The sequence below is a fragment of the Dysidea avara genome, chromosome 3 (genome assembly GCF_963678975.1).
Source record: "Dysidea avara chromosome 3, odDysAvar1.4, whole genome shotgun sequence".
NCBI lineage: Eukaryota > Metazoa > Porifera > Demospongiae > Dictyoceratida > Dysideidae > Dysidea > Dysidea avara.
The window spans coordinates 19,272,820-19,290,770 of NC_089274.1; the positions used below are offsets into that span (position 1 = coordinate 19,272,820).

A 17,951-nucleotide genomic window follows, 5' to 3' on the forward strand; every position below is an offset into this window, starting at 1 on the left:
GTCATTTTTATTTTAATAGAATTGCAAGACTCTACAACTACTTACCTGCCATAGATATCTCATTACCTACCAACACAATCAAGCACTGAAAAACTGATTATTTATGGAACCACTTTTCTAACAATTTCAACTTTGAAAGAACCACATTCTATGTCCATGCGTGTCCATGCCATCGATGTTCCAAAGAGCCCATTCCCACAAACTTTAATCAAGATTTTTTTCCTCACTCATGGTTGTCAGCAATAGCTAGTTGCTGGCATGCTGAAGGCATGCACACCAATAACTTTAATTGTAATTTTGTATGTGCATGCTGTAAAGCTATAATAAATAAATTGATTTTTAAATTAGACTCCTATATTTGGCATAGTCGATCTTCCATACAGGAGTATGAGAACATATCAAAACAAAGCATTGAAACATAAACTAAATACTAGGCTACAATACAACAAAAGTATGCAGTAATACATACATTTTAATTAGTGAGCAGAGCTCTGGCTGAAGTAGTGTGAAGTTGTTGATATTTGAGTGTTAGCAAAAGTTGGTGGACATCGTGTGTTACGACTATGCTGTGCTCCAAATGTTATTGCCTAACCAGTCCCCAATCAGAAAATTTCCCACAGTATTTGACGTGACGCTGAAAATGATCAGTCATATTCTGATAGTTGGTAAACCAAGTGAGCTCAATGTTGCAGACACCGTTGTTGAGCTCAATGTTGCAATAAGTAAATCGCAACTAGCTAATGTTCAAGATTCTAACCCCCAGTAGCTTTACGGGGGTCTATATTATTTTTTTCTTCCTAGCTATACCCTCAGTTAGACTAGGCATTCGCTCTCTTAATCATCCCTGAGGTTTTTTTTGGTGTCTGCGGGACTTTCCTGTATCAAGCTACTGCCAAACCCTACAATTTTACGTCACATCACGTGACTCGTTCAAATGTAATTCATGATTAAGGTGTGACTTCACCTCGCTATCCAGCTGTTTCAGCACAATAGTATAGTCCCAGTACTAATTGGTTAGCGTGGGTTATTTCGGAAGATATATCAACGACTGGCGCGATTATTTAATGTGTAAGTTGCCGTTTGCTATAGCTACAGTAGCTACGACCATACGACGTACAAGAACTAGTTACTAGCTATACAGCTATACGTGTATGAATATGTGCATGTGACTTTAATTAGAACAAATAAATTCCTTGTTACAAAGGTCAGATATAGAGTAGTGGTGGTGGTTTATAAGACACTTAACTTCAAAGCATTGCTATTACCTAATGCCATAACCCTGGTGTTCACACTTTTTACAGGAAAAGGTGTACCAATAAACAAAACTAGCTATCCTAAAAATTTTCCTACATGTGGTGGGCTGTATGATCATTTTTCTGGAGCACTCAGTGTAAAAGTGGACATTGAGAGTGTTATGAGACACTGCAGTGCTTGTAAGTTGAGTGTTTTTATGTTTCATTATAGTAGATATTATATGGAAAAGGTAGCAACAACACTGCATGTAGACAGACAAAACAGCTTGGTTGACTTCATACATATATACACTTTATGTCTCATATTTCTTACTACATAGTAAGAAAATCACTGACAGTAGCTATATTCAGCATAGTTTATGTGTAATAATGTAACAAATTTCTATTTTTGTATGTAGGTTTAGGTTTTTTGTTTGTTTGTTTGTTTGTTTGTTTAACCTTGCCATGCCCACACAGATCTCTTTTAAGAGTCTGGCTGTGGTCGCACAAGACCGAGGGCTCACCATATTGTAATGTATTTACACGTTTCCTCGTTTAATAATGATGGTTCTCTCTCTATATGATGGAGCAAATTTAATGAGCCCTAATTTGTGGTTGACTTATAATGATGATCTGAATAGGCATTATCCTCTACTCCTGAATCTTCAGGATTTAACCCACTAAACTTTGTTTAAGCTATGTGAGTCTGACCCATATTACCCTGTCTCATCTACTACTCTACTGAGAAAAAAAGAGTTTACCACTATTCTATTAATTCACTACAATTCTACATATTTGCATGGCTACTAGCTAGCTACTACATGCATTTATTTTGTTGTCATAGTTTAGCTAGCTGTATATACGTTTTACATTCACTCAGAGACATGGAGAGTATAGCTAAATTAAATCACGATAGCTAGCTTGTGGCTAAGGTAGCTTAGCAATTACAGTATATAGTAGTTAACTAGCTATTTGTCAGGTGACCGGATTTGCAAAAAGGGGTCTTCCACTCACATCCAATTTTGTAAACTTGGGAGACCATAACTATGTGTTCAAGTAACATATTAATCTAAAATTTTCACCATCCATTCAGCTATGTTGGTGCGTACTTCTGACCAAATTTCAAGTCAATGGCTAAAGTTATGAATGGTCAAAGTTGGTAAATTGGATGTGTGTGGATGACTCCTTTTCACAAATCCGGTCACATATAGCTACTGGCAAATGCTTGAGTATCCAATTACAGCAACTGTCATACTAATAGACAGTACTTCAAATACATTTCCTGTTTTCTCCTTGCACCCAGGCTCCAGGCATATTTGTAGGTAGTCTAGTCTTGCGCAGCCAGAAGCCAGCGGATCACAGTGTTTTTTGCTTTTACACAACCTAATCAAATCCATAAGAAACAGAATGGTCTGGCTACACTAGACTATATGTATATCTACTTACTTTATCCTGGTATTTGACATTTTTAACATGACTGTTGTTTCTTGCAGCCAATTAAGTCTTGATGCATGCAACATGACTATGTTGAGCTACTCTTCAAACTTTAAACACTTGATGATTGCTCTAACACTCTTATCACTAATCACTACCATATTATCATCATTAGTTCAAGTGTCTATCAATAGTGTTTATGATGTGGAGAGCAGCTGTACTAGCCGGAATAGTGTAAACCTGACACATTGTAACAGTCCAGGTGATGACTTTACCTCCTATATTTGTCCTGACTTAGACAGTACATTAGAGTACATCAATAATGCAACACAATATGGAAATATCAGTATTGCACATGTGTGCCTACCTTCTGGATATTATACCCTCACAAGTCCACAATATTTAAATGTTAGTGTTACCCTAACTGGTTTAATTAACCAGTCAATCATACAATGTGACTATGATAGCAACAAGAATATTGCCACCAGTGAGGATGAACTACAGTTCACCTTATCCTTTTCAAGAGTGTCATTTGTGAGATTTGATTGTGTTCAGTTTGAGAGTTGTCCACAACCATTACGTATTACACTGGTCGATGATGTGATGATATCTAATAGTAGATTTGAGAGGTTTAGTGAAGGAGTGTTTGATATTTTCAATTCACACAACATCACAATTGTTAATAGTAGCTTCATTGACAATTATGGTACTGGTACTGTACTAATACCATTCAGAGGTAACACTGGAGCTGTAGCAGTTGGGTACAACAATAACAAACCTTCACCTGTTACTAATCCTTTGATTTCAGTAAAACATTGTGTGTTTGTGAACAATTCAGCAGATGTCTCTGCTGAATCAAGGCGTACGTCATCTAATGTTATTGCTACTGGGGTATTTACTGGCAGGGGAGGTGGTCTTGGGTTGTTTTTAAATGACTCTTTTAGGAATATTTCTGCATCAATAAGTAATAGTGAGTTTATAGACAATTATGCTGCTTCACTTGCTGGTGGGATATATGTGGGACTCGACGGTGATGCTAACCAACATAATGTGACCATACAAGATTGTCAACTTGCTACCAATAGAGCAAACTTGGGGGCTGGTGGTATGATTATTGTTTTCTTCTCCAATGGACTCCGTACGCTTCCCATGACAGCTACAGTTTTCAACTGCAATTTTACTAGAAACAGTGCTGAAACTGGAGGTGGTATGTACATTTTTCCAGAGTATACTAAGGGAGGAGAAGGTAATGTTGTGTTGATTGAGACTTGCACATTTGAAGAAAACGAAGCATTCATTTTTGGTGGAGCCATTGCCACTGCAATTTATTCTTTGTTTCGATCCAGGGATCTCCTTCCATTGCATCAGATTATCAACTGGTAAGCAAGAATAACTGTGTTCACTCGCATCTGTGTGTGTTTATTTCAGCACGTTTACAAGAAATAGATGTGCAGATGGAATTGTAAATATTGGATATGTTCCTTTCTCTTTTAGAGGAAAGAATGTTTTTATGTCTAATAGTGGTCCTGCTTTACGGGTAAGTAAACTAATTGTGACTACACACATAGACTAACAAACACAATACAGAATGCAAAGTCTTCAGCTACTGTGTTAGTATGGCCAGTGAGCCAGCCCTGGGACACTTGGGGGACAATTGGAAACAATGGAAATAGAAACTAGAAATGGAGAATAAACGGAAATGGTCAAATCATCATATAAATATCCTAGAGTAAAGCCATCGCTTAGTGGCCACCTTCTTACAAAAGACCATCTCTGTACAAAGACCACATTGTAAGTATATTCCAAAGATGGTTAAAGCATACTTAATGATCTTATTAATAAGACCACTTCATGGTCACCTTTTAAAAAGATTATGAAGAACACCTCTTCACATTGTTAGAATAGTTAAGTCCAACATCTATTTCATGACTTTAGCATAACAGCTATAGCTATAGATCAGTTTTAAAAGGTTCTCTTTGATACAGTAGGCTACAATGTACTACGCTTCACTTGCATGGATTATTTTTATGTCACATTCTGGTACAAACTAAGCGATAACAGTACAGATACCCAGATGACTTGAATAAAGTGTGGACCAAAATATGAGAGATGACATTGACTCCTTTCTATGAGTCATGAAATACATGTTTGGAACTTGGCAAATAGAGGTGGTCTTTATCAAAAGGTGAACATGAAGTGGTCTAATCAATTAGGTCATTAAATATCCCTTAGCTATCTTTAGAACCTAACTACAGTGTGGTCTTCGTACAGTTCCACTGTAGTATGCGTGAAAACATAATGTGCAAACATAGCAAATTTACCACTCTCCTCAGCAGTCTTTCCCAAATTGACATCATTATACATTCATGATAGCCTGTAAAACAATATGTGCACTCACAGTACTGATGCTACGTGTATTCTATATCAGATAATAGCATCTTTGGTTCAAATCCATGATGATGTGTGGTTTATTGATAATGAGACACCTGATGGAGGGGCATTGTATATCAACTCATTTGGACAAATTCAAATGTTTTCTAATTCATCGATGACATTTGAGAGGAACAAAGGACGGTATGTTTTAATATGTCAATAGAATTAGCTAGTACTGATGTTTATTGTGTTTATAGAATTGGAGCATCTATTGTAGTATCAACACAGACATTTCCAGCAGTTTTTAATAAGCTTATAAACAATCCTCAGTGCTTTCTATTATACCAAAGTCCTGGACTGCCATTTACAAAAATCCATGATGTGAGGTCTATACTATATGTCAGACATCTTGATTGTGTTATATTCTTACAGATCAGTCTTAGCTTTAGCAACAACACTGCATTGGAAGCCTCTGCCATTTTCCTGACCAGTGCCCAACAATGTTCATGGACTGGAAATAGACCACCTTACTTTAATGCTGTATCTGTTCTAAACTGGTCCCTTTTTAATAGCAGGTAACATTTTATGTTAGCAATACTTAAAACAATCCTTTTGTATGCCGCAGTCATAAGATAGTTCCAGATATTGAAACTACTGTAGAGAATATTACTATTGCAAACCATACAGTAAGCAATGTGTATCATCTAAGCAGCAAATAATACATCAACTGTTTTAGGTTAGTGGGTGGCCGGGTGAAGTGCTTTCTATTTCCATCGAGCTAGTGGATGAGACAAGTAAAATTGCTTCCGAATTTTTGCAGCTAAGGCTAAAGGACCAGAACAACCAGGTTTTTGTGCATAAAAATCACACTGTTTTAAGTTTAACTGTTTTGCACTTAGCCTACTACTAAATATAGAATTCAACCAACTTTTCTCTATCAAAAGAGCAAAGACAAGCTCAACATAACTTTTGCTGTTAAAGAAAGCGTTCAACGTGATCTTAGTGATGTCAATGCCACCACGACAATTACAATAGAGGAATTCTTTGTTGGAGTAAGTGCATTTTTTTGGTGAGGATCATAGATAATCTTTGTCTGCAGAATGCTGAAAGCAGTGTCATTTTGAATGCTTCTCGTTGCCCAGCTGGTTACAGGTTGGCATACCATTCTGATTTGGGTGGTTTAACATGTCAGTGTAACACTGATCTTGAACACATACGTAATTGTGAAGATGATCAACGTACCATCCTACTAACTGTATGAGTGTTGTAGGAACAATAATTGTGTATTGTGTGAGTGTTTGATATAGGATGGATCATGGGGGATTGAACAAGCTCATGATATTGATGAGAATTTGGTGGTTTATCCATGTCCTCCTGGATATTGTAGATGTTTTTTGCAGCATAACAGTCTTGGTGATGTGTGTAGCTTTGCATACTTCAATGATGACCCTGATAGGCAGTGTGTCTGTGAAAGGAAAGGTCGGCAAACTCAATCATAGTGCTGTGTTTACAATCTCTATGCACAACAGGTTATTTGTGTGGTAATTGTAGAGATGGTAAAGGAATAAGTGCTCTACTAAATCACTGTGTTGATTGTAGTGATGGTTATGGAATACTGATTGGTGTGTTGGGTAAGTGACTTAATTGGAAGAAACGAAGTGAGTTGAATCTGTGTCCTATTTTGCAGTCATCATTGATGGAATAGTGATTATTATTTTGCTGTTTAAGAATGTCCATTTTTCAGCTTTACTATTCCCTACCATATTCTTCATTAATGTAAGTAACCATATAAGCAAATACAAGGTAACATTTTATCCATGTAGATGGTGTCTTATGTTGGTGAGAACTTTCCTACTTCATATGACAAAGTTGGGAGATACGTGAGTACAAACCTTATTGATAATTATTGTTAATGTGTCATGTTGTTTTAGATGTACTATCTGAACAGCTTTCTCAGTTTATATTTCCCATATGATTTCTGTCTGTATTCTGGGACAACTGCACTAGCATCATTCACCTTCAGATATATACCATTTTCACTTTCAATCATCATCTGTTCAATTATGATCACGTGGTTGTGAGTTAGTGGCTGGCTGTACACTGATGTCAAAGTTTTCATAACTTGTTACTCATTCTATAGTCGATACAATGCAAAGAGTACTAAAAAGATCCCATGGAACAGTCTGTGGCTACTACTAACACTACAATACAGTCATGTGATCTACACATCTATGACTATACTGAACTGTCCTCATGTAGTCAATGAGAATGGAGAATTTGAATCGGTTAGTGTGGAGTATTAACTAACCATTCAGTTTTTATTTTGTGTTACAGCGTTGGTTTGTAAATGGAACACATGATTGCTTCACTGATCGTCATGCACTGCTGGGACTATGGGCTATTGTTGCCTTATTAGTGTGTATACTATTGATTGTGTTCTTAGCCTTAGTGACAGTTGATATAATAAAAGTAAGTTTTTGCATTTTGTTCCTTAGCTTTTTACATGGTCTTGAAATTACTTTATAGTCTCTCAAACTCAGCCACTCATATTAATTATTTTAACAACAGTAAATAATAGAGTCAGCTTATTCACTGTTGGTAACAATGAAAACAGAAGACATGTACAGCTATGTTGTACAGAGTGTGCATATGCAAATGAATGAAGTGATTAATGTGTTTAGGGTACATATTTTACCAGGATTAGCAGCACAACTACAGAGTTGGTTTATGAACTGCATATACTTTTCCTTGTACACATAAGTTTACTTACTGTAGGACAACGCATGTATGTTGTTATATACTGCATGGCAAATTTGCAAAATATTTTCTGCCAAATTATACTTGATGTGCTGATTTTCCAACTTTAATCTCACCAAATTTTCTCCCCTGGACATAACAATGTATCATATATCGTACTGTATAGTAGGGACCACAAAGGAGTAGACGTGACCCACAAAATAATATCACCCAAAAAACAGCCTCAATTTCCCCCAATGATGATGAGGCAGTATTGGTTAGGTAAAACTAAGCCCATACAGCTTTCAGATCGACCAGAAATGCTTTCAACAAGTTGCTACAGAATTTAAAAAAATATTTATTTAACGGAATTTTCTAGTGACTGACTGGCTGACTGACTGCCTGATGCCTTCAGACAAGTGTAACTTGATAACGACTAAGGCTACGGGCTTGATTTTTTCACTGTTCGACATCGCTTCGACAGGTGCCTTTTGGCATACCGCAGTATGTACAATGCATTCTTCATGGACTTACCAGTATCCTCTTTGTGTCCCATTCATCTTTGCTGACAACAAAAGTGTCGATTTGGCGATAGCACGTGATGGCTTCCCTTTGTAATGGAAACCATCCGTATTTGTCATAGTGGCTATTTTGATAGCAGAGATGCTTTTCAAACAGTTCTTGATTTGCACTGCTGTGTAATGGGTTGAACATAGCTGACAACAAAGCGTAATGGATACTTCACTTTTCAGACGGTAATTGATATAGCTGGGGTGTGCGCCATCATTTCAGTAGGGACCATAGCACATCGCTAAAAAGTACAGAAACAAGCTGGAGTAGTGCACAATATTAAATCACAGTAAAACAATAAGAAGTGTTATATCCCTACTGTGCTCAAGATACCATAATGGAAATGCACAGTAGGGATATAACACGGCTTCTTATTGTTTTACTGTGATTTAATATCGTGCACTACTCCAGCTTGTTTCAGTACTTTTTATCGATGTGCTATGGTCCCTACTCTAGTTGAAAATTCCAAATTTTTCTGTGTACTTGTTGTATATAAAGCCACATATGTAGCAGAAGTTTACAATGATGTGTGTACATTACATGTTTTTTATAGAAGCCACACTGGATTTGTCAGCTGTCAAAATGTGTTAAGAAACCATTTAAGGAAGAGGTACCGTGGTGGTACACTGTTGAACTCGGACGAAAATTTGTACTACTGATTTTTTTGATTCCTTTTCCTCAAAATACTGTAAGCAACATAATTATTATTAGCTATTCAATACATATTATTTTAAATTTTCATTTTTAGTGTCCTCCTCTGATAATTTCAATGGCAACATTTGCATTGTACGTTTATGTGATGCCTTACAAAGACACAATTGTCAACTTGACGGAACTTGTGTTTCAATTAAACTTCATAATGTTTCTGTTACTGAGATCCACTCAAAGTATTGTGGATGATTATTTGGTATTTCCACATGAGGGTAGTGACAGCATCAGCAAAATCAGTAGGGAATGTTCTGACAACATACATGTAGGCATAGCTGATTTAACATGGCTTCTATTCCCATTCACTTACATTCCTCTGGTGATTATTGCAGTAATTGTAACTACGATGCTTATTAAAAGGATATTATGGTGGGTGTGTTTGATTACTGCTTGTGTTAATAGTTGTGTTCATTTACCACAGGAAACCCTGTCAGAATAGTAATGGTGCAGCAATTATCAGAAATTACTCACAAATATTAAGAAGACCAACATATCATACAAACACTACAAATGCACGCCACTTTACATTAGGATTTCTAAATGGTGTGTTTCAAGGTGTAAGTGTAGAAACTAGTTCAGACAAAATTGATAATGAAGAGTCCAATGGTTCAGCAGTAGTAAAGAATGTTGTTGTGTGTGGAGCAGAAGATGACACCACTGGCTCCATTGAAAATACCACCAAACCATAGTAGTTAGCCAGCTAGCTGTGTTTGAAATCATTGTGTGTACATTTCTATTGCACTTTTTATACTGAATGCTATTATTTAATAACTAAGATAAAAGCTTAAAATGTGTCCTGTTCCATGATAGATTCCAGATTCTGGAAACCTGAAGTTTCAATTTCTTAATGTTTCAAGTAGTGTGTAAAATCCAAAGGGGTTTCCTGAAACCCCAGGAAACCCCCCTCGGCTCGCCCCTGAATAATAATAATAATAATGCTTTACAGAATAGTAATTCTGAGGGTCTACCAGTGACCTACACTGATAGCCTAACATACATTAAATAATAACTATACACTAACATCTACATACTTAGTTACAAGTGGTTAAAATTGTTAGATGCAGGATTCTTGGAACAGGGGGACCTGTACTCTATACAGCAAGGAGGGTCGTACGAGTTGTAGCATTTATGGTTGTAGATTGTTAACTAGCTCAGTAGCTTCACGATCAATTTTCTACAGATAAACAGTTAATTACCAATTGTGATCCGCTGTCATGTGATACAGGGGCGGATCCAGGAGCTGGCAAGGGGAGGGGCACAAACAGGCTACAGTAAGTTGTAGGTGGTTGGGGAGAGCCAGATTCTTTTGTTAGTTGCTGCATTTTTGAAACAGCACCTTTTAGTAGTGTCTCACCGTTGATTTTCATTTTGGCCTTTGCAGATGGTTGTGAAGTCTTAATAGGCTCCGATTGTCTTGACTAACATCAACACGATAATTATTTTTAGAGGCGCTTACTACGCATGAAGGTGCTGGATGACAATTTCACAGTTATTTATTTATTATTTATTTATTTATTTATTTATTTATTAATGCTTTACAGCACAAGTGCTGAAGGTCTGTAGGACACCTGGTCCTACAGCCTGCTCAAAGACTTTAGCTACTTAAGGTGTGTTTGAAAAGTTGGAGAATTTTGACTTTGGTTTAAGGTGAATTTGTAATAGCTATAAATGCTAGTAAAATGTGCATATTTTCACTAGTTTTATAAACTGATTTTGGCCTGATGTAAAGTTTAGTATTTCAGAAGTATGGCTGGCTCCTCCACGAGGATGGGGGGCATTTGCCCCAAATGCCCCATCCTGGATCCGCCATTGTGATAAGAAGTTACATCTGACAAGAAGCCACATGTATGCACATAATTTATTCTTTTATAATCACGTGATATTACAAATGCTATTCACGATAAAAGTGTAGCTACACCTCCGTGCCAGCTGTTTTGAAACAGGCAATCCCACACACGCGATGACTCAAGCAATTCTACTCCACCAGTGACTAATCTACCAGACCCCAGTGTGGAATAGGACGATTCAGACGTAAGTCTCTAACACACAATCTCGCTTAGCCTAGCTATATAGCTTAGCCATATTACCAGCTGAGTAGTTCAAAACTTCTAGTTATCTAGTATTATCCAGTGCTACTTTAATTAGAATAGCAACTCATATTGTTTCAAAGTGAGTTTGGTGACGTAGCGGTGCCCTGGCCAGCTGGCATTGATTGATGCATGCATACAAGGCATGCATAGTTATTTATAGTAACTAGCTATCATGACTGCAAGTATACTGCATACGGTATGGAGCTAATGTTGTTTGTATATTATTGCTACCACAGCTGGCAACACTGACCATAGCTAGTAAATAGCTACTGATCATTCTTGTGCAATTGTGAGGAACATAATGCACTTTTACATCATTTACCTGACAGTTGGTCTAACACTCTTATCACTAATCACTACCATATCATCATCATCAGTTCAAGTGTCTATCAATAGTGTTTATGATGTGGAGAGCAACTGTACTAGCCGGAGTAGTGAAAACCTGACACATTGTAACAGTCCAGGTGATGACTTTACCTCCTATATTTGTCCTGACTTAGACAGTACATTAGAGTACATCAATAATGCAACACAATATGGAAATATCAGTGTTGCACATGTGTGCCTACCTTCTGGATATTTTACCCTCACAAGTCCACAATATTTAAATGTTAGTATTACCCTAACTGGTTTAATTAACCAGTCAGTCATACAATGTGACTATGATAGCAACAAGAATATTGCCACCAGTGAGGATGAACTACAGTTCACCTTATCCTTTTCAAGAGTGTCGTTTGTGAGATTTGATTGTGTTCAGTTTGAGAGTTGTCCACAACCATTACGTATTACACTGGTCGATGATGTGATGATATCTAATAGCACATTTGAGAGGTTTAGTGAAGGAGTGTTTGATATTTTCAATTCAAACAATATCACAATTGTTAATAGTAGCTTCATTGACAATTATGGTACTGGTACTGTACTAATACCATTCAGAGGTAACACTGGAGCTGTAGCAGTCGGGTATGATAATGACAAACCTTCACATGTTGTTAATCCCTCCATTATGGTCGAATGTTGTTTGTTCATAAACAATTCGGCAAATGCCACTGCTGAATCAATTCGTTCAGCCACCAGCCTTGTATCTGATAATGAAATCACTGGCAGAGGAGGTGGTTTTGGTTTATTCATGAAGGAGTTTGTTCAAAATATCACTGCAATTATTAAAGACTGCAAGTTTATCAGTAACTTTGCAGTTTCATTTGGTGGTGGTGTGTATGTGGCATTTAATGGTCACATCAACCAGCACGTAGAGTTTGGAAGTTGTCAGTTTCAGAGCAATACAGCAGGGATGGGTGCAGGAGGTGCATGCATTGTTTTTTTGTCTACTGGTGTTCGTGAACTTCCGATGTCCTGCACATTTTATGACTGTAATTTTATTCAGAACAGTGCTGGAAATGGAGGTGCCATTTACATCTTCCCTGAGTATACTACTGGAGGAGATGGTAATGTCGTATTCATTGAAAATTGTACATTTGAAGAAAATGAAGCATTGTCTAATGGCGGAGCTGTTGCTACTACCTCATACGCTCTGTTCAGACAAATAGGGCTTCTTCCGGTGTACCAGATTGTTAACTGGTAACAGATTTCTAATTGCTGTCATACTTGCACACATGCATTGTGTTTAATTGTAGCACTTTTAAGAGAAACAGGTGTCCAGATGGAGCCATAAATATCTTATATGTTCCCTTTGCTCTCAAGGGAAACAATTTATTTATGTCTAATGTTGGCCCTGCCATGCAGGTTAGTTGAAGAGTCAGTGTAATAATAATATTATTATTAAGTTATGATAGATAATATCATCCTTGGTTCACATCTATGGTGAGATAAGATTCATTGATAATGTAATATCTGATGGAGGAGCATTGTTTATAAAGTCATTTGGGCAAATCAAGATGTTTTCTAATTCATCTATGACATTTGAGAACAATAGAGGACAGTATGTCAGTGCACCAATAAGATAGATACATGTCACTAATTTTTATAGGATTGGAGCGGCCATTGTTGTATCAGCACCAACTTCTTCTTTAGTTTTTAATAGGCTTGTTGGAAATCCTCAATGCTTTCTGTTGTACCATATTCCTGAGGTACCACTTTCAGAAGCCACTGATGTAAGACTGCATGGTGTATTTACGTATCATTATTGTACACATTATAGCTACATCTTGTGTTCACCAACAACAGTGCACTGGATGCTTCAGCAATGTCTCTACCTAGTATCGAGAAGTGTTCATGGATTGGAAATGTGGTGCCTTACTTTGATGTTTTGTCTATTCTGAGATGGCCATTTTTGAATATAAGGTAATCATTCTTCCATAACACACTCTAACAAAACTGCTTATAGTGAAACTGAAAACTTGGTTGCTTCCACCAACACTTCTTTCATCGGAACTACTGTGACTAACATACACCTTCCAAACAGTACCGTAAGGATGTCAGTAGTCCACCTTATTGTAAATCAACACTAGTTACAGATTACTGGTTGGCCAGGGGAAGAAATATCTCTACCAATTGAGCTGTTTGATGGAGTTAAACAATCCTCTTCAGACTTTTTGCAAATAGAAGCTGTGGACATGAACAATGAGGTGATAACAGCTACTGTGTGTATGTATGTTTTTATTCTGTCCATGCATAGCCAACAACTAGGTACAAAGTTCGACCAAGATATGCATACCAACAAAACAAGAAACTTGATATAAAATTTGCAATTGATGATGACAGAGATGTAAAACATGATATATATTTTGGTAATGCAAGCACCAATGTTGAAGTGATCGAAGCTGTAATTGGAGTAAGCTTTTAATATGAGCCAATTTGGTGAAGCTGTTATTGTTCTTTTATACAGAAAACAAAGAATAATTTTATTTTGAATGTTACTCATTGCCTGGCTGGTTACAAACTTTTGAATAGTTCTGATTTGGGTGGATTAACATGTCAGTGTAACACTGATCTTGAACACATACGTAATTGTGAAGATGATCAACGTACCATCCTACTAACTGTATGAGTGTTGTAGGAACAATAATTGTGTATTGTGTGAGTGTTTGATATAGGATGGATCATGGGGGATTGAACAAGCTCATGATGTTGATGAAAACTTGGTGGTTTATCCATGTCCTCCTGGATATTGCAATTGTATTCTACAGCGCAACAGCTTAGGAATAGATGTGTGTAGCTTTGCATACTTCAATGGTGACCCTGATAAACAGTGTGTCTGTGAAAGGAAAGGTTTGTCACTTTTCATAAGCTATAGCTATATATTCAGAGCTTTTACTTTCATATGAGCAAAAAGCTATGCGACAGAGGGAGGACATTGATTACTATTCACACACACACACACACACACACACACACACACACACACACACACACACACACACACACACACACACACACACACACACACACACACACACACACACACACACACACACACACACACACACACACACACACACACACACACACACACACACACACACACACACACACACACACACACACACACACACACACACACACACACACACACACACACACACACACACACACACACACACACACACACACACACACACACACACACACACACACACACACACACACACACACACACACACACACACACACACACACACACACACACACACACACACACACACACACACACACACACACACACACACACACACACACTATTAGTTATATAGCTAATGGTTGAATGATCAAAACTACCAGAAAATTCTTACAAAGTGATGAGGCTTTGTGAGAACATTGCTCCTTGTGAAAAATGTTCTATTTCTATCAAAGTATATATCCTTTGTATAAACAGGATGGGAGGACCAATTGCAATGTGCTTCTGCATTTTATAAACTTGCATGCCTTCTGCTCACTACATCCATGTGTACATGATACTAATCTTATAGTAGTGATAAAGTGCACATTTAATTATAACACTGAAAATCTTGAATGGTCCTTAAATACATTGATACTTTACACAATAGGTTACTTGTGTGGTAATTGTAGAGATGGTAAAGGAGTAAGTGCTCTACTAAATCACTGTGTTGATTGTAGTAATGCTTATGGAATACTGATTGGTGTGTTGGGTAAGTGGTAAACAAGCTTGGATGATGTTAATATTTACTGTGAATCCATTTTATAGTCATCATTGATGGAATACTGATTATTATTTTGCTGTTTAAGAATGTTGGTTTTTCACCTTTACTGTTCCCTACCATATTCTTCATTAATGTAAGTATAACCATATATTAGTAGGTGTGAATAGTACAAGTAACATTTTGTCCATGTATATAGATGGTGTCTTATGTTGGTGAGAATTTCCCTATTTCGTATGACCAAGTTGGGAGATACGTGAGTACAAATCTTACACAACATGGTGGCAATATGTCATGTTGTTTTAGATGTACTATCTGAACAGTTTTCTTAGTTTGTATTTTCCATATGATTTCTGTCTGTATTCTGGGACAACTGCACTAGCATCATTCACCTTCAGATATATACCATTTTCACTGTCGATCATCATCTGTTCAATAATGGTCACGTGGTTGTAAGTTTATGCAGTGATGTTTTACTACTTGTTTTATTGTGGCCTCTGTCGTTATATGTAGTCGATACAGTTCTAAGAACCCTAGACACATACCATGGAACAGTCTATGGCTACTACTAACACTACAATACAGTCATGTCATCTACACATCTGTGACTATATTGAACTGTCCTCGTGTGGTCAATGAGAATGGAGAATTTGAATCTGTTAGTATGGAGCGGTAGCTAACTATTGCTATCATCATTCTTTTGACAGAGATGGTTCGTTAATGGAACACACAATTGCTTCACTGATCGTCATGCACTGCTAGGACTGTGGGCTATTGTTATGTTGTTGGTGTGTGCACTGTTGATCCCATTCTTAGCACTAGTGGCAGTTGGTAAAATTTCAACGGTATGTATACATTTATACATACTTACATACATACATACATATGCAAACTGACTGTAGTGTAACTAGCATATGTTCTGTACATTAGAGGTTGCAGTGGTTTGATCAGCTATTAAAGTGTCTTAAAGAACCATTTAAAGAAGAGGTAGAATGGTGGTGTGCTGTTGAGCTTGGACGGAAATTTGTTCTGCTACTTTTCTTGGTTCCTTTTCCACAGAACACTGTAAGCAATATACATCTGTATCATAATACCAGATTGTTTCATTCAAACAATTTTAGTTTCCTCCACTGATGATTATAATGACAATGTTCACCATATATACTTATGTGATGCCTTACAAAGACACTCTCGTTAACATTATAGAGCTGTCTTTTCAGTTCTGTTCTCTGCTGTTCCTACTGTTAAGATCAACACGGAAAGTTTTGACTGACTATTTAGTATTTCCTGATAGTGTTGCCATCACTAGCAACTGCTCAGATAAGACTGGTGTAGCTACTCTCATATGGTTATTGTTTCCAGTTGTATATTTTCCTTTGCTTGTAATCATGTCACTGTTCAGTGGATGGTTGATTCTAAGGATGTGGTAAGTTTCTAGTATAATACACAACAATAGTTTTTGCATGAATTAGTTATTGTCAACAGCAGGAAATGCTGCAAGGACAAAAATGCTGTAATTATCAAGCATCATTCACTGAAAAGAAACTCCACTGTTCGAATGAATACAACAAACACACGACACTTCAGTCTGGACTTTATAGAAGGCATACTTCAAGTAGTTAGAAGGAAGACATTTACGGATGACAATAACAACTACAATGAGCCCAGCAATAATACCATGGCTGCAGTAAACAGTTTGACAATAGTTATTGCAAATGACCAAAGTGATGATGTCACTGACGTGACTGAAGACATTTAATAATTATGTGCATGAGTGTGATTTAAATCATGTGTGAAAATAATTTATTATTCATACTTCTATAAGTTCTCAGGTTGGTTCCTGTAGCAATTCATTTGGAACAAAAATAAATCACCAACATGAGACCACACAAAGTTAATCTTGAATACCGTAAATCTCTCATGTTTACACTTTTATTGTGCAGCCCATAACCTCTTGTCTGAAGCTTTTAATATTTATGAATCGACTTTGCCTGACCTAAACTGTGTATACATCCTCACCTGGTAGACATCCCATTAGATCATAACATTTGTTTCTGCATCCCTTTGGGCTTGAGAAGCATTTAAGCAAGCAGTGCAAGCAGCTCATGTACTGCTTGCCTGTGTATTACTATTTGGCACAATTTAGCTGGTCTATAAATTTTGTTGTGTAGTGGTTTTAGTCTGTGTGCAAAATACCTGTACCATAAATAGGTCAGGCATAGTTGATAAAGAACACCAATCAGTAATTTTTTCATAATGAAATTGTGCATTGCTGAGCTGCATTTCAGCCACCCATGACCAAGTTTCATTATCCATAAATGTTTATGCCACTAGTAGTAGATTCACTTGGGTATATATTATAATTATAATGTTTAATCATAGATAATCTATGGCATAATGCAACATCACTGCTACTTGACTGCACGTGGCATTCACAAAGTCTCCCTAAAGAAAGAAGTCACTAACCACAGACAAAGCCAGACTGTCTGTACAGACATGAGATACATGTGCAGGTTGAGTAAATCATAAGTTACTGAATGACATAGACTATAATACACATTAATTGATACAGAATGCTGTATCTGAGGGATCTGACACCATTCCAAATCTCACCAGTTTTTTTGCAAGATTCCAGATTAACATTCCACTTCAAAATTTACATACCTAGCTACACATATATTAGCACTTGGCTA

The 17,951-nt window shown here is 37.0% G+C and overlaps 2 protein-coding genes across 3 annotated transcripts; both read left to right on the forward strand.

The window, feature by feature from the left end:
• The first annotated feature begins 945 nt into the window (after positions 1 to 945).
• On the forward strand, positions 946 to 9,847 carry LOC136249957 (uncharacterized). Of its 2 annotated transcripts, XM_066042092.1 has the most exons (21): positions 974 to 1,068; positions 1,302 to 1,433; positions 2,726 to 4,045; positions 4,095 to 4,203; positions 5,095 to 5,240; positions 5,297 to 5,420; positions 5,472 to 5,614; positions 5,665 to 5,725; positions 5,776 to 5,886; positions 5,939 to 6,091; positions 6,139 to 6,294; positions 6,347 to 6,518; positions 6,569 to 6,670; positions 6,727 to 6,815; positions 6,863 to 6,919; positions 6,971 to 7,116; positions 7,180 to 7,324; positions 7,374 to 7,508; positions 8,899 to 9,033; positions 9,094 to 9,422; positions 9,475 to 9,847. In XM_066042092.1, the coding sequence occupies exons 3-21, from the start codon at positions 2,751 to 2,753 to the stop codon at positions 9,740 to 9,742; spliced, it is 3,876 nt and encodes a 1,291-aa protein (XP_065898164.1). In that variant the 5' UTR covers positions 974 to 1,068; positions 1,302 to 1,433; positions 2,726 to 2,750; the 3' UTR covers positions 9,743 to 9,847. The 2 variants fall into 2 exon arrangements, with proteins under 2 accessions (XP_065898163.1, XP_065898164.1); XM_066042091.1 differs by lacking the exon at positions 1,302 to 1,433 and having other exon boundaries at positions 946 to 1,068.
• A 459-nt stretch (positions 9,848 to 10,306) lies between these two features.
• On the forward strand, positions 10,307 to 17,062 carry LOC136249959 (uncharacterized). Its single transcript, XM_066042093.1, has 22 exons — positions 10,307 to 10,324; positions 10,595 to 10,700; positions 10,752 to 11,084; positions 11,380 to 12,721; positions 12,778 to 12,886; positions 12,937 to 13,082; positions 13,131 to 13,254; positions 13,302 to 13,444; positions 13,488 to 13,569; positions 13,618 to 13,728; positions 13,779 to 13,934; positions 13,989 to 14,144; positions 14,197 to 14,371; positions 15,148 to 15,249; positions 15,306 to 15,394; positions 15,458 to 15,514; positions 15,565 to 15,710; positions 15,772 to 15,916; positions 15,966 to 16,103; positions 16,189 to 16,323; positions 16,380 to 16,684; positions 16,744 to 17,062. The coding sequence occupies exons 4-22, from the start codon at positions 11,445 to 11,447 to the stop codon at positions 17,015 to 17,017; spliced, it is 3,870 nt and encodes a 1,289-aa protein (XP_065898165.1). The 5' UTR covers positions 10,307 to 10,324; positions 10,595 to 10,700; positions 10,752 to 11,084; positions 11,380 to 11,444; the 3' UTR covers positions 17,018 to 17,062.
• The last annotated feature ends 889 nt before the right edge of the window (positions 17,063 to 17,951 follow it).